The sequence below is a fragment of the Eubalaena glacialis genome, chromosome 2 (assembly GCF_028564815.1).
Source record: "Eubalaena glacialis isolate mEubGla1 chromosome 2, mEubGla1.1.hap2.+ XY, whole genome shotgun sequence".
Taxonomy (NCBI): Eukaryota; Metazoa; Chordata; class Mammalia; order Artiodactyla; family Balaenidae; genus Eubalaena; species Eubalaena glacialis.
The window spans coordinates 107,098,972-107,115,437 of record NC_083717.1 but is presented as its reverse complement, the minus strand read 5'-3'; the positions used below and the strand labels follow the sequence as shown (position 1 = coordinate 107,115,437).

Genomic DNA, 16,466 nt, shown 5'->3' with positions numbered 1-16,466 from the left:
AAACTGTTTCCCTGACTCTATCATTTCTCACCTGAATTATTGCAACAGTCTCCTAACTGGCCCTCTATATACCGTCTATATACTTGAGGCACAATCACATTTGGCTGGAAAAGTCTTTCTAAATCATAAATCTGATTGCATCACTCTCTCTTAAAACTTTTTCATGGCTTCTTATTACTCTTAGGTAAAAATCCAGACGCCTTAATATGAACTTCTCCATAATCTGGCCCTCACTAATCTCTTCATCTTCATCTCTTGCCACTTCTTTTTCTAGTCTCTACACCAGGGGATCCAAAGTGGAGTGAGTGTACAAGACCATCCTTTGGGTGTGGGATGAAAATGTTTGAACTTCTACAGATTGAGAAGCAGGAACAGAAGCTGAAGAAATGGCATACATTAAGAGTCTGGAGTGAGCCAAGCCATAACTACGTGCCAGTGGAAGTTTAGAGGAAGCAAACACTCTGAGGAAGAAGGGACTATTAGGGAATTATGGGGAAAAGAAAGATAGAGGCACCAGAAAGAGAAGGTGGTTCCTAGAGCTCTATTCCTGATAGATGCACTTCTGGTTCTACTTCCAATCTATATACATCCTTATAATACACCCTCCTTTTCCTTGAGAAAAGGTTCTTATTTATATTTTTAAAATGTCTTGGAAGAGTGGTATTTGTTCCATGCAACCATAAGAATCTACCTAAAAAACTTGGTGTCCATCTATAGGGGTTGGTTAAAGAAAATAAAATATATCTTTCTATGCATTTACCAAAAGTGAATATGTAGGTCCTCTGCTTCTTTGCGCCCGACTTGCATCCTGCGGTTCCGGAATAGCGGGGGAAGATGCGGTCCTTGGACATCGCGGAGCTGGCACAGCCGGAGGAGGTGGAGGTGATGGAGCCCGAGGAGGACTTTGAGCAGTTCCTGCTCCCGGTCATCAACGAGATGCGCGAAGACATTGTGGCGCTCACCCGCAAGCACGGGAGAGCCTACCTGCAGAACGGGAGCAAGCTGTGGGAGATGGACAGTATGTTCGTCCAGATCAAGACTCAGGTGGAGGCCTCAGAACAGAGCGCGCTCAACCATCTGCAGAATGCAGACAACGGAGTCGAGGGCAGAGGGACCAAATGGTGCAAGAAGACGGAGGAGAAGGCCAAGGAGATCGCGAAGATAGCAGAGATGCTGCTGGAGCTGCTCTGGGGGATAGAGAAGAGAGAGTCATCCTGAAGGAGGGTCAGCGGTTTACAGCCAATGGATTCTGGTCAACTGATGGAGATTGGCTGACACCCTGGAGAAGCTGAAACCAGAGAGCCTTTTGTTTTCTCTTTTTTTCTCTGTCTACGCTCTGTCCTCACTTACACCACGTTTCTGCTATGGTCTGTGGTTAATGACCTCAATGTGAGTTTTGACTGTTAAATGTTTTTCTTTGGGGAGGTAACTTTTATTTGGAAAATGCTCTCACAAGAATTAGGGCCTAGATTGTAAGCTCTTGCAGCAGTCACATTTGTTCCTGGGCTTTCGTTATTCCTAAATTTTTGAGGTGCTTTGCTCTTTCTTGTGTGACCTGATAGCTCCCTGGAACTTTGGGTCTGTGTGTAACAGATGAGACTCAGAGTTGGAGTTCTCCAGCTCTGAAGGTGCTGAAGGAGCTGCATTATTTCTAGAAGACGACTCCATGAAGCGATTGCTAAAGAAGCTGAAGAAGGGACCAGACTTCAACTGGGAATGTGAATGGGGCTGATCTGGCTAGGACTGATGAATCAGAAGAAGGGCTGCAGGATGGTATTGTATTTGGGGACTTTAATTTCTCTGTGAGACCAAAGGAGGAGAGATGTATTTTGTTCAAATTTTAAGTTTTATGCGGCACACTGATGTAACCTGTCTGGCCATATTGTTTGACAACCTAACTTAGCTTTATGTGACATGGAACCTAGAATAAGAGACAAGATAGATCTTGGTATTCTGTGTAATCGATGTAATACCCTGATGCATTTCAGGGGATTCTGGACATAAAATGAAAGAGATATTTGCAAAGGCCCTTGAGGGTCTGGGGAAGAAAAGCAAGGGCTGTCTGTTTTGGACCCTAAACTGAACAGGGACGAGGTATCTTCAAGATTCATAAGTTGTCTAGCTGTAAGTTCATTTCAGTAGCAGACCTGACAAGTATTTGAGGTCAAGACCCTACTGTGTGTTTAAAAAAAATTTTACCATGTTAATAAAAGTATTCATTTGCTTAAAAAGACAAGACCTAAAAAAAAAAAAAAAGTGAATATGTAGTGCCAATTTGATTAACATGGAAAGTTGCTTCCAAGGTATTTTTAAGTGAAAAAGCAGGTCACAAAAATTTTGTTTAATATTTTGTGTTGTATATGTATGTAGACAGAAAAAAATCAGGAAAGATCTATACTAAAATGTTAGTAGTGGTTACATTTGGATGGGTGGAATTGTGGGCAATTTTCACTTTTTGTTTTTCCTTTCTGATTATCTGATTTGTTGTTGTTTTGAGCATGCATTAGTTTCAGAAACATGAAGGTAAACTATTAAATTTTTTTCATTTCTATGAAGAGAAAATATTAAATTATTTCCATTCTTTAAAAAAAACAAGAAAAATTTAGACTTTTAGGATTCTCCTTATATGTGGTAGAGTGACTAAGGATGAACCAACTACATCCAGAGGGAATAAATCTTTTTCATTCATTCATTAAACATAATATATGTGAGACACAGCACTAGATGATGGAAAGATAAATCGGACAAAATTCTCATCTTTAAGGATCTCACAGTCTAACAAGATGATAAATATGTAAACTAATAGCTGTAATACAGGTATAATAAGTGTAATATCATGTAAGTTAGGTGTAGCAGGACACAAGGAAGAAATCGTTGGGGAAGAGACATTCAAACAGGATCACAAAAGGCTTAGAGAATGAGAAGGGAGTGCTTTCAAGGGAAGAGAATGAGAAGGGTGTGCGTTCAAGGCACGAAGGCATGAAATAGCACAGGGTACACAGGGCGTCATCTAATCACATATCATTTGACATAAGTTACTTGGCTATGGAAATGAACAGATTTTCTTTAAAATACCAATGATTTTTAATATAGATTTTAAATAACCCTAATAACGCCCAGATGTCAAAGGAAAGAACATTGTGTACACTGATATAATGTTAATAAGAAAGTGTTCACAGACATATTTCAAAACATATTAGTATTTCAAAGTTACTATACTACTCTGCTGAAAAATGTGTTCTTTTGCAAACACTGGCTTCTGTTCTGTCTTGGGATGTCATGTGCTACCTCTCCAAGATACTGACAAATCAAAATAGTACCTGGACAGGAAGAGTGAAGTGAGTTCAATCCATCATCATGTTTACTTGATATCGATCAGGGGACTGCACTGCTGAAAACAACACAAACAACATGCTGAAACTAACAGATTCAGTGAAAAATTATGTAGGTTAAAAAAAAAAGCTTTTAGCTTCTACTTAAAGCTCAGACAATGGATAAACAAGGATCCCTTAAAGGTCACTATATGACACATGACTAGCTCTCCTCACAGCTGTGTCTTCTGCCTGAACATCAGTGCAAGAGGATTTATTGTGGTGCCATACTAGCATCAGCAGCAAGTACACTGTTTCAGGGAACCAAAATTTACAAATAAAGGTTTGGAAAATTACAGGATGATCACTTGAAATTAGCCCCACATAAAGTTCCACTACATTAAATGGGGCCATATTTAATTGGGTCATTACAGAACAATGTCTAGCAGAGAAAGCCACCAAGAGCTAGAAGATTAGATGAAATGCAGTACAAACAAAAAAAAAATAGGGCAGAAACCTTGGGTTTTCTGCCAAGTCCAGAAAAAAATACATTGCCGCAGACTGTGCAGAGGCATGACCGTCTTTTCATTGGTTACCGAGAATCTAAGTCTGGTTTTTAAAGCTTACAAAGGAAATAGAAGCGAAATGTTAAGGAACAAGACCCACTATATTTTGGAAAGGTATGTGAGAAGTAGTGATTAATTAGTAAAAATATTTACTGAATTCCTACTATGTGTCTACTATCTACTGTGCTACCTGCTAAGAAGAGAGAAAATAAAAGTGACACAAAGTGTGCTTTTTGGAGTTCATAGCTAACTGGCCAGGCAAGATACACCAATGTGAAAGAGTAGAGTAACAATGTAAGGTTAAATGATTATTGCCAAAGTGATGCAGTTTGTGGACAATTAGTGCATAATTCAGAAGAGCAAGACATGAGCTGAGCTGGAACTTGAAGATCTCAGAGCGAGAGAGAGAGAAGATTTATACTAGATCTTGAAGAAAGCTTGGATTCTAATCCGAGGTTGGTCTTTAACCATTAGAATGATTTTGAGCAAGTCACACTATTTCTCTGGATTTTCATCTTCACTTATAAACTGGACGTTTTAAATCAGGCAGTCTCTAAAATCTCTTCCTATTCTAAAATTCCATAATTCCAGAACATTTTTTTAAAAGGTGAAATGGTTAAGAGAGTATTCAGAAAGTATTTTAGACAAATCCAAAGAAACTGGGAAGAAAGAAGTGAGCAGTCATTGGAGAAGGGGAAGAAAGTCTAATGATGTGAGGTCAAAACAAAATCACAGCCTACTCCATACTATCAGTTAATATGGTCCTTCAGAAAAACACCTACTAAAAGTCTAGTGGGAGGCAGATATGTCACAGAAAAATAAACTGCTATGGTAGAAATCTAAAGAACATCGTGGATGCACAATAAGATAGTGGTCATTTCTACTTGGGAGCAGCAAGGCATGGGAGGTGTCAAAAGGACGTGTTTTAAAGGAGGTAGACTGAGTAGTTTCCTTGTTGCGTATTGGTAAAGGAAGAAGAGACTGAAAGATTCAGGAGGACATTTCTGTCTCTGCTGTATGCTCTGCAACTCCTCCTACCTGCAACAATATCTGGTACACAGCAGGCACTCAAATAATATCTAATTAATTAATTAGTCAATTTTAATTAATGCACACTTTATGATATAAAGCCTTGAACAAAGTAGGATTCCAATAACATAGTGCCACAATAGTGAAGTTTTAAATTTTTCATTTAATTCCAGGCTCTTGGATTAGGAAGAATTAATATTGTTAAAATAGCCATACTGGGACTTCCCTGGTGGTGCAGTGATTAAGAATCCGCCTGCCAATGCAGGGGACACGGGTTCAGGCTCTGGTCCGGGAAGACCCCACATGACGTGGAGCAACTAAGCCCGTGCACCACAACTACTGAGCCTGCACTCTACAGCCCGCAAACCACAACTACTGAGCCCACATGCCACAACTACTGAAGCCTGTGTGCCTAGAGCCTGCACAAGAGAAGCCACTGCAATGAGAAGCATGCACACTGCAACGAAGAAGCCCCCACTCTCCACAACTAGAGAAAGCCCGTGTGCAGCAGTGAAGACCCAACGCAGCCAAAAAAAAAAAAAAAAAGCCATACTACCCAAAGCAACCTACAGATTTAATGCAATCCCTATCAAAATACCCATGACATTTTTCACAGAACTGGAACAAACAATCCTAAAATTTATATGGAACTACAAAAGGCCCAGAATTGCCAAAGCAATCCTAAGGAAAAAGAACAAAGCTGGAGGGATAACCCTTCTAGACTTTAGACTATACTACAAAGCTGCAGTAATCAAAACAGTGTGGTATTGGCACAAAAAACAGATATATGGATCAATGGAACAGAATAGAAGGCCTAGAAATAAACCTATGCACCTATGGTCAATTAATCTATGACAAAGGAGGCAAGAATATACAATGGAGAAAAGACCATCTCTTCAACAAGTGGTGTTGGAAAAGCTGGATAGCTGCATGTAAATCAATTAAATTAGAACACTTCTTCAGACCATATACAAAAATAAACTCAAAATGGTTTAAAGACCAAAATATAAGACATGACATCATAAAACTCCTAGAAGAGAACATAGGCAAAACATTCTCTGATGCAAATCATAGAAATATTTTCTTAGATCAGTCTCCCAGAGCAAATAAATAAATAAATAAATAAATAAATAAATAAAAGCAAAAATAACAAATGGGGCCTATTCAAAATTTAAAGCTTTTGTACAGCAAAGGAAACCATCAACAAAATGAAAAGACAACCTACAGTATTGGAAAAAATTTTTGCAAATGATGCAACTGACAAGAGGTTAATATCCAAAATATACAAACACCTCATACAACTCAATATCGAAAAAACAAACAACCCAATCAAAAACTAGGCAGAAGATCTAAATAGACACTTTTCCAAAGAAGACATACAGATGGCCAACAGGCACATGAAAAGATGCTCAACTTTGCTAATTATTAGAGAAATACAAATCAAAACCACAATGAGGTATGACCTCACACCAGTCAAAATGGCTATCATCAAAAAGTCTACAAATAATAAATGCTGGAGAGGGTGTGGAGAAAGAGAACCCTTGTATACTGTTGGTGGGAATGTAAATTGGTGCAGCCACTATGGAAAATAGTATGAAGTTCCTTAAAAAACTAAAAATAGAGCTACTGTATGATCCAGCAATCCCACCCCTGGATATATATCTGGAAAAAATAAAAACTCTAATTTGAAAAGAAATGCGCACCCCAGTGTTCACAGCAGCACTATTTACAATAGCCAAGACATGGAATCAAACCAAGTGCCCATCAACAGATGATTGGCTTAAGAAGATGTGGTATATATATGTGTATGCATACAATGGAATATTACTCAGTCATAAAAAATGAAATATTGCCATTTGCAGCAACATGGATGGACCTAGGGAATATTATACTTAGTGAAGTCGGACAGAGAAAGACAAACACTATATGATATCATTTATATGTGGAATCTAAAAAATAATACAAATGAATCTATATATAAAATAAAGACTTATAGAAAGCAAATTTATGGTTACCAAAGTGGAGAGGAAAGGAGGGACAAATTAGGAGCATGGGATTAATAGATACAAACTACTATACACGAAATAAATAAGCAATAAGGATTTACTGTATAACACAGGGAATTACATTCAATATCTTGTAATAACCTATAATGTAATATAATCTGAAATACATATATTGATATAATTGAATCACTTTGCTGTGCACCTTAAACCAACACAATACTGTAAATCAACTATACTTCAATTAAAAAAAACAAGCATTACTCACTTCATAATAAACTTTTCAATTAAGTATTTTCTCAATCAACTATTATAGTAATAATATAATTGTGATCACATGGGTATCTGAGATATTTGTAACGTTATTAATAATGAAGAAATTAATGAATAAATGGTAGTGAAAAAAGAAAGTTAGGGAAGCTTTCCAATATGGAATAGTCAAACAAAGCATCAGAGACATAAGATAGCCTGAAAAACAGGATATCCTTAGAGCTAGGGCATGAGATATAGGGGAAAAAATAAGGCTGGAAAGGCTGATAGATGCTGGGTTGCAGTCCTACCAAAACCATGGCCCTTTAGTCCCAAAATTACCAATATTTTGACTCTAAGAACTTCTTTTTTAATGTCAGAAACTGTACAGATACTCATGTGACAGTAATTATACTTTCAGTGTCCACTGATTAAGAAAATATATAATGGAAAAGGTTATGAAGTCACTAGTAATTTAAGGTAAGTTTTTATTTTATTCATCACAATAGCATCTCAGATTTTTTTTAAAAAAGTAGTGAGATTTTGTAGAAATTATTTATTCAATATACAGACAAAGGTTAGTGAACATATAGATTCGTTCATGCCCCCACCACAAACTGAGAACCACTGTTATAGTAACAGCAGCAGTAGTAGCCACATTTATTGAATACTTGCTAAATGCCTGTTCTAAGCACTGCACATGTATTAACTCATTTAATTCACACAACAACCATATGAGATAAGCATTATGATTACCCCCCTTTGTGACAGAGTTTGTTTTTGCTTCCTTATACTTTTTCTTCCCTTTTCCTTCACTAAAAGACCTTAATTTTCAAATGAGGACATTGCTGCTGTAAGATATATTTCCTTGCCTCCTTGGTCTCAGGGTGGTGACTGTGTGACTAGCTTCAGAGCAATGAGAAGTGGAAATGTACATTTGGAGAAGTCTTCTTAATAGTTGGAGAAGGGCATACCCTTTCTCCTTTCCTGGACCAAGAATGTCATGTCTGGAAGTGAAGATGAGGTCCATACTGTAGGGATGACAGAGCAGTGAGCTGGAAAGAGCCTGCCATACCAGTCCCGGATGGCCTGCTTCTCAATTTATTTTATGTGAGAAAGGAGAAAACCCTATCTTGTTTATTATTTTTTCCCCTTATATGGAGCCAAACTTTATCCTAACTGATAGGCCATTTTGGAAATAAGAACACTGAGGTTCTGAGTTTAAGTAGCTGGCTTGATGTTACAAACTTATTAAGAGGCAAAGAGAGACTTTTAATTCACACATTCTTACTCCAGAGCCCACATTACCCCTTACAGCATACTGCCTCTTGCTATACAACTGTAGGAAATAGGTTTGATGTAGGGAAGTAACTTAACAACTTTGTTTTCTCTTGACTAGTACTGGCTGCCATGGGAAGGGGGCATTCTCTTCACAAGGTAACCCTTTTCAGCTGAGGTAATTCTGAAGGTGGCTGATAGCTGAGGGCTATCTGTTGACAGCACTCCCAGCAGCTGGGGAAAAAAGTCCTTCATTCCTGAAATGGGATCTGAGTGGCACATCATAGCATCCATCTCCATGCATGACATCATACCCCTTCCTGTGACTGTGACTTTTCCCCCTAGCCATCCAAAACCTGGTTGATCTGGGGATATAAAGGTCTGGACCCCTCCAATGCAGGACAGCTCTGAAGGGACATCCCAGCTTCAGAGCTCTTCAGGGAGTTGGCTGAGGCTTTCACTGAGACTTTATAGCAGCCCAACTTCTCCCTCTGCCCATCCTGTTTTCCTCCCTTCCCTTCCCTTCTCTTCTGTGGGTGGTGATCCCAGGAACACTCCCTTAAAAAAACCTTCCTAACTTCCATCTCAGAGTTTGTTTCCTGGGGAACCCAACCTGTGACACTGTCTTTATTCAGTCACTGACTGTTCTTAATTGGAAGGGAGGTAATACATGTCAAGAAAAAGAAAACTGTGGGAATTCCCTGGTGGCCCATTGGTTAGGACCCCGTGTTTTCACTGCCAGGGCCCCGGGTTCAATCCCTGGTTGGGGAACTAAGATCCCACAAGCCATGACATTATTTATTTAGTTCTACCCAACACTCTTTCTGTTTCTTGGTATCAGACTGCCCACTGGCAATAGAGGAGTGTCCTATGTTGGGCCAATCATAACCCCTCAACTCCCTGGGCACAGTGATAGGTACAAGTGGCGTGCACACGATCAGGCTTGGACAACCAGAATCTTTCCTTGGTCATTTTTGTACTGACAGCTAGAAAACTGAACTCCTTTGCTTCTCAGATCATGGAACTGGCAGGATGTGTCCCTATGGATGCTGGGGCCACATTTCCCGTCTACAAGGAAAAGGGCCATCTGAAGCAGGAGAGAATAAAGCCAAGAAGAGGGCGGAAACAGAAAGACCCCAGTTCCTGGTGCTCTTCCAATAGTACTGTAAATTACCCTAGTATCTATCTATCTATGCACCCACCCACCCACACATATATATATGTATATAATTTTACTTATTTATTTATTGCTGAAACCAGTTTGTTTTTTTTTTTTCATTTACAATGGAAAGAACTTGCCTACACATCTGTGTATTTTCTATTTCTACAAGCTGCTACCTTCTCTAACCTAGTCCTACTCAATGTCCTAAATATTGAAGAATAAGCTATAAAATAACTACTCCTCTGCTCAAATCCAGGAAGTCAAATTTTTTATGAGTCAACATATATTGAAGACAATATATGCCAAACAGTATTTTGAGCTCAAGAAAATGAGCTCCATATAAAAGCAAAATTCCTATGATTTAACCTCACTTGCCACTGGGTAACAGATTCTTACGCTTCAATTAAATCTTTTTTTTTTTTTTAGAAAGGGTTTTTTTTTTTTTTTTTTTTTGGCTGCATTGGGTCTTCATCGCCGCGCGCTGGCTTTCTCTAGTTGTGGCGAGCGGGAGCTACTCTTTGTTGTGGTGCGCAAGCTTCTCATTGCAGTGGCTTCTCTTGCTGCAGAGCACGGGCTCTAGGCACAGGGGCTTCAATAGTTGTGGCAAGCGGGCTCAGTAGTTGTGGCTCACAGGCTCTACAGCGCAGGCTCAGTAGTTGTGGTGCACAGGCTTAGTTGCTCCACGGCATGTGGGATCTTCCCAGACAGGGGCTCGAACCCATGTCCTCTACATTGTTAGGTGGATTCTTAACCACTGTGCCACCAGGGACGTCCTCTATTAAATCTTAAAACATTATTTATCTGTGATTATACTGCCTTTCCAATTATATGAATATATTTATATCCATACTTGATATCATAAAAGATATCCCCCCAAATAGGAACTTTTATAACTAATTTTTAAAATTTTAGAAGTTTTAGAAATACAGAAAACCTGTAAAAATACTACAGAGTTCCTATATACCCTACATCTAGTCTCCCTCATTACTAACATCCTAGCTTAGCGTGGTACCTTTGTGACAATCAATCAGTAATAAAAACATTATTATTAATTCAAGTCCAAGTTTATTCAAATTTCCTTAGTTTTTACCTAATGTCCTTTTTCCGTTCTAGGATCCTATCTAGGATACCACATTATTCTTTTGGCTGTGAAAAATTTTCAGACTTTCCTTGTTTTTGAGAACCTTGATAGTGTGTAGGATTACTGTTCAGGCATTTTGTAGAATGTCCCTCAATTGGGATTTGTCTGATGTTTTCCTCATGATTAGACAGGGTTATGAGTTTTGGGGAGGAAAACCACAGAGTGCTACTTCCATCACATCCTATCAAAGGTACATGCTAACAACATGACCAACCACTGTTGTTGTTAACCTCGATCATCTGATTTAAGGAATTGACTTTTACCTCAATTAGTTTAAAGCCTAATCCAGAACCATCCATAGAAGAACACTTATACACTGTCTTCATGATATCTGGATTGGGTTTCTTAGTAGAGGGAAGAACTCGAAGAGGTAACCATCAAAACAGATAAAAAAAATTTTCTCCCCGGGGGAAGAGTGGAAGGAGGATTGTTTTTCAAGCTTCAGCCCTGCCACTTACTAGATGTATAACTTTGGGCAAGTTACTTCCACATCTGTAAAATGGAATAATGGTACCAAATAGTTCTTTTAAGCATCTGATGAAACAAATGTATGTGAATGTGTTTTGTACAATAATATTATACTTCTACATGCTAGAATCCCACATAAAAATGAAAACACTTTTGGAAAGATCATCTGAAACATCTTAAGCAGTTTAACGTCACTTTATAGTTTCAACTGCTGGCTAAGCAAAGCAAAGTCAATATGAAATTGAGGAAAGGATAGGTGGATTCATTATAGACGAGGATTTCCCATTTTTGCCTTGCTCCCTTTTGCCAAGGTCTGCTTGTCCTTTGAGACTAGAGGGGATTTCTTAGATCTTATGAAGCCAGAGCAAAGGGCTCAAGTTTGATGTGGACTAAATATTAATAATTTTGGTGGTTTTTTTCTGTATTTGTAAGAGAGAAATCATCACTCTTTCAGGATGCAATAATTCTTCCAGGCTACTCTAGGACTACTAGGCAAGAAACTTTATTTTTGAAATGGACAGGAAACATAGAATAATTATTCAAAGATAACAAGTCTTCTTACTTCAAAATCATACCACTCTGATTTGAATGAAAATACCAAAGTTTTTGCGTTTGGTTGGTTTATGTTCATTCTTGAACCTGAGGTCTGAAAAATAAAGCAACTCCATCTTCTCCTTAAACAGGATAGAGCCAAATAACTTTTAAAACTTCTATGCGAAAGATGTTAAAAAAAAAAACTTTTATGCGAGGACAAATGAAATATGCAGAAAACACAAAAGAGGTGAAGGCTTTTTCTGCATCACTGTAATTAATGCCGAACATATAGCAACAGTTAGCCTGGTATAATGCAAAGAGCAATGATGTTAGAGACCAATGACCCGAATTCAAGCCTAATTCTGTCTCAAACAAGATATGGGACTTTGAGAAAGTTTCTAGTACATCTTTGTGTCTTGGATTCCTCATCTGTAAAACTGTGTTGCTGAGGGGATAATATGAGACTAAGTATGCAAAAACAATTTGTAAGGGATCTACTATATCTAACCCAGACCGTGCTTGCTGTCAGTAACAGCATAAGTTATCATTCATTGTGGGCAGCTTCTGGACTTTCTACTTGGAAGCCCAGTTCAAGGCAAAAGCAGCAGTGAGTTTAGGAACAGGGGCTCATACATTCTGAAGTTCTTTCCATTAGTGAAAGCAGTAACCTTGGAAACCAGGCTGGCACCACCTCTTTCAGTCATAAAGCTTAGTTGCTCTTGCTTTCCTCCGTAATGTTTGGGGCACCACAATTTCATGGTCGTTTTCTTTCTGGTTATTGTTTTCTCTCCACATCGTTAGCACAAGCAAGAAAACCTACTGAAGCAAATACAAAATCTTTCTAGTCGCCCCTTCTGCCCGCAGCTCACCTAAGTTTTCCTTACATAGCGGTCGCAACCTCAGATGTCCTCAAAAACAAAAACTCTCACGAGGGCCATGGCATGGTAGGCACTCCCTAGACCGTGGGTCAAGGGGCTTGAGCAGGTAAAAGCCGAAGGGGCTCCGGTTCAGGTATACAAGAGCTTACCCAGACCGCCAAAATCACAACACTCTTCCGTACAGAGATAACCCTCGCGAGATAAGACTGCGAAGAGCGAGAGAAGCCCACTTTCTCGCGAGAAGAGGGGGTGTTGGCGGAAACTAGGAAATGACCCCCTTGGCGACCCAGACCCAGCCAATGGGCGGGGCCAGATTTAAATCCACCCCCTTCCGGCTCTTTTCCCCGCCCCCTAACCCTGAAGTATTGGACCTGGGGTTTGGGCAGCTGGGTTCTCCTGGTTCTGCCCAGCTGGTGCGGGGTCTAGTTCAGCGCCTGCGGAACGCGCTGTGGCAGGATTTGAGGGGGGGGGCGGGGAGGGGCCTGCGGCTTGCGGCCCCGCCCCCTTCTCCGGCTCGCGGGCGGGCGAATCGGCCCGCCTCCGGCTTCAGCCGGCCCTGGGGCCGCGTCCCCCAGGCAATTCAGCCACCTCTGCCTGAGCGTCTGCCCGCAGGCGTCGGCGCCGAGGCACCGGGGTACAGCCTGGTTCGGCCCCATGGTGGGTTTCGGGGCGAACAGGCGGGCCGGCCGCCTGCCCTCCTTCGTGTTGGTGGTCCTGCTGGTGGTGATCGCGGTCCTCGCCTTCAACTACTGGAGCATCTCCTCCCGCCACGTCCTGCTTCAGGAGGAGGTGGCCGAGCTGCAGGGCCAGGTCCAGCGCACCGAGGTGGCTCGCGGGCGCCTGGAGAAGCGCAATTCGGACCTCCTGCTCTTGGTGGACTCGCACAAGAAACAGATTGACCAGAAAGAGGCCGATTACGGCCGGCTCAGCAGCCGGCTGCAGGCCAGGGAGGGCCTGGGGAAAAGATGCGAGGATGACAAGGTAAGGACGAGCCCTCTCCCCTCAACCCCCATAGTTTTTTTCAGCTCCGCCGTGGGGGTGTTCGCCCAGCCGTGGCTGCCTTATGCCTTCCAGAATTGCAGCCTCGGAGGCTCCCCTTACCGCTAACACCCTGTTTCTGTCGGACTTTAACCGGTTTAATCACTGCCACATTTTCCAGTCCCTGCCAGATGAAACTGGCTGTAAGTTTTGGTTCTCAAGAGTGGCCTGTGTGTGGATGCCGCCTCTTCTCCAAGCTCAGCTGCTGAGCTGGCAGTAGTAATCATCTGGCCTATGTGGTCGGCCGCCTTACGTTTACAGATACACAAATCTGGAGGCTGCCGGATTTGGTGTGTTTACCTTATCCTTTATTCCGTGCACACTGATTATTATTTATTTATTTAAAGAATGGGGCCTCCTCTAACTCCTCTACTTATGGTGGTCACCATATATTTTTTAAAGCAGTCTGAGTTTTCTTACATCTCTATAGGGCTATGTATTAAGCAAAGAGTCGGATATTACTGCCTTTTTTGTGATGAAAATGTTATGATAGATGGGCTCTGGAGCCATATATGAGCCACTTGTGACTTGGACATAGATAATGCAAAATTATGTACTCAGTTTGAATGGTTAGTGAAATAGCCGAAAAGGTAGAACCTAGAAATAAGTTCTAAGCAACAGAATCTCATGTCATTGTCCTCATTGATCTTGAAAGGAAATAAAAATGAAATTTTGTATGCTTAACTATTAGGGTTGGTGTTGGAAAGCCATACTAAGTTTAAATTTTAAAAGTTTAAAGCTAGACTGTAACTAGACCCGCCGCTGAATAGTCTTTGTTCTCACCAGCATATTGGGAACTGTGTTATTAACTTATGACCTATGCAACTTCTGTTGATTTACTGCAGTAAATTTCTGGGTGGGATAAGTAGATGCCTTTCTTTTTGGACCCTCTTTTGGTAGTCTTCACTCTTTTTTTGTGTGTGTTCCTATTATAAGTTTTTATTTTGTATATTAAAATTATTTGTAGTAAGTCATTATAAATTAAAATCTCCTGAGCTCCCAACTTCCTTATTGTCACCAACCTCTACCTTGTTTCTTATTTCATGAAGATTGAAGCCCTCAGGTAAGTGCTTTTCTATAATCTACACCTTCACCATAACATAGACAGCTTCTGAGAGGAGCAAGAGTTCAGCAAACTTACAAACATACTACATACTGAACTCTATAGACTGAAAAATTCTCTTGGGTGGAACAGGCAGAAATCCATGAAATTTTGTAGTATTAAAACAAGGTCTTCAGTCTTGGAATGGTTAGGCATACTATTCAAATTCTCTCCAATCTGGAAAGAAAGATAAGTCTTTTTTAGTAATTTATACTCAGGATTCCATTTCTTCCATCTACTGGACTGTAATTATCAGTTTCTTTCAGTAGGTTTTCACTTTTACCTTCAACCATATGTAGGTGTTCGCTGTTCTAAAATTTTTTTATTCTTCCATATACTCCCTTCTCCCAATCAACCAATGTCTTTTTAAATTTTCACTGCTAAACTCCGGTTATGGGTGGTCTATAAATGTTTCATCTATTTCTTTTTTCATCCCCATCCTAATTTTTTTTATTCTGTATGCCATCCTTCTTTCCTCCTCTTTTCTGAAGCTATTCTCTTGAAGGTCACAGGTGTCAGTCTTCCTGGTCAAATCCAAAAAAACATTTTTATTCTCATTCTATTTAATTTCTCAGTAATTGATTGTCTCTAGCTTTTTGGAAACTATCTTCTTTCTCGCTTCTGTATCATTGAACTCTCCGGATTTGCTTCCTGCCTTCTTCACTATATTCTTGGCTGGATTTTTTTTTCCCCCTCCAACAGCCTAACAGTAATGGACTTTATTCTTGGGCCTTTGCTTTCCCCTTACAGCAGTATTTCTCAAGATGGTGTTAAACAGAATGCTGTCCTAGAAATTGTTTGTAGATGGTCAGGAGAAAAGAGGAAAACCTTCTTTTTGGAGGGAAATGTTAAATAGTATAAGCAGTATATCCTCCTCTTGGAATTCATAATGCCTGCTAGCATATAAAGGCTCTGAGAAATGTATTAGTAAAGAAGCCTATTTAATTTTGTTTAACTTAATCTCTGTCAGTTAATTTGATCACCGACTACTGTTTTCATGGCCTACTTGTTACCATGGTACAGAAGAGTGTAGCAAAGCACACTAGTTTGGGAAATGTTGCCCCAGGTATCTTAACTATTGTTTGGCTAATATTCTATGCAGCTGGCTCACAAATCTATACCTCTTCTTTGCATGTCAATTTTATATTTTGAACTAGCTATAGCATCTTTGTTGGACAGCTTGTGAGTGTATGTTCCTGGGGTTAATGAGGAGGCTTTGAGTTGCTAATAGAAAGGGTTGTCTTGGTCTAGATGAACTATAGGTGAAATTTGTCTTTCAGAGGTGTTTCCTTTATTCCTGCTACTCCCTCAATAGATGAGAGGAGGGATTTAATTTCTATAAATGATCTAAAATCCCTTTGGGTGGTGATAGTGTTGAAGTAAAATTGACAATTAAAAGTGTCTTCCATTTTAAAATAGACTTGTTTTAATGTTTAATCATATTAATGTAGTCTCTTTAAAGTAAAGGCTCTCTCTGCCTTTCAGGGTTTTTACCTATAGTACACACTGGTGCTGGCCCCTTCAATAATCATTTATACCCCCTTTGTTTGGTATATATCCTTCTCTGTGACTCAGGGCTAAGTCCTGATTGGTTTAAACTGATTATGGTAATTTCATTATTCCCAGTGATTAGTTTAGGAAGGGGCTGGCTAGTGAGTTGTGAAGGGAAGTTTCCTTGCTCCTTAAAAGAGTCATACTTGCTCCTCT

The 16,466-nt window shown here is 40.0% G+C and overlaps 2 protein-coding genes across 3 annotated transcripts in view; both read left to right on the top strand.

The window, feature by feature from the left end:
• The first annotated feature begins 792 nt into the window (after positions 1–792).
• On the top strand, positions 793–1,320 carry LOC133085253 (MORF4 family-associated protein 1-like). The gene has a single exon (XM_061182205.1). The coding sequence runs from the start codon at positions 835–837 to the stop codon at positions 1,216–1,218; it is 384 nt and encodes a 127-aa protein (XP_061038188.1). The 5' UTR covers positions 793–834; the 3' UTR covers positions 1,219–1,320.
• An 11,655-nt stretch (positions 1,321–12,975) lies between these two features.
• Positions 12,976–16,466, top strand: part of GOLM2 (golgi membrane protein 2) — a 102,358-nt gene continuing 98,867 nt past the window's right edge. For both annotated transcript variants that reach the window (XM_061182203.1, XM_061182204.1), the window contains exon 1: positions 12,976–13,600. In XM_061182203.1, coding sequence (XP_061038186.1) covers positions 13,274–13,600 — 327 coding nt within the window. In that variant the 5' untranslated portion in view covers positions 12,976–13,273. The remainder of the gene's footprint in view (positions 13,601–16,466) is intronic.

Excerpts from the sequence above, each read along its gene's own strand:
- LOC133085253 (XM_061182205.1), top strand. The coding sequence starts at position 835 with ATGCGGTCCTTGGACATCGCGGAGCTGGCACAGCCGGAGGAGGTGGAG.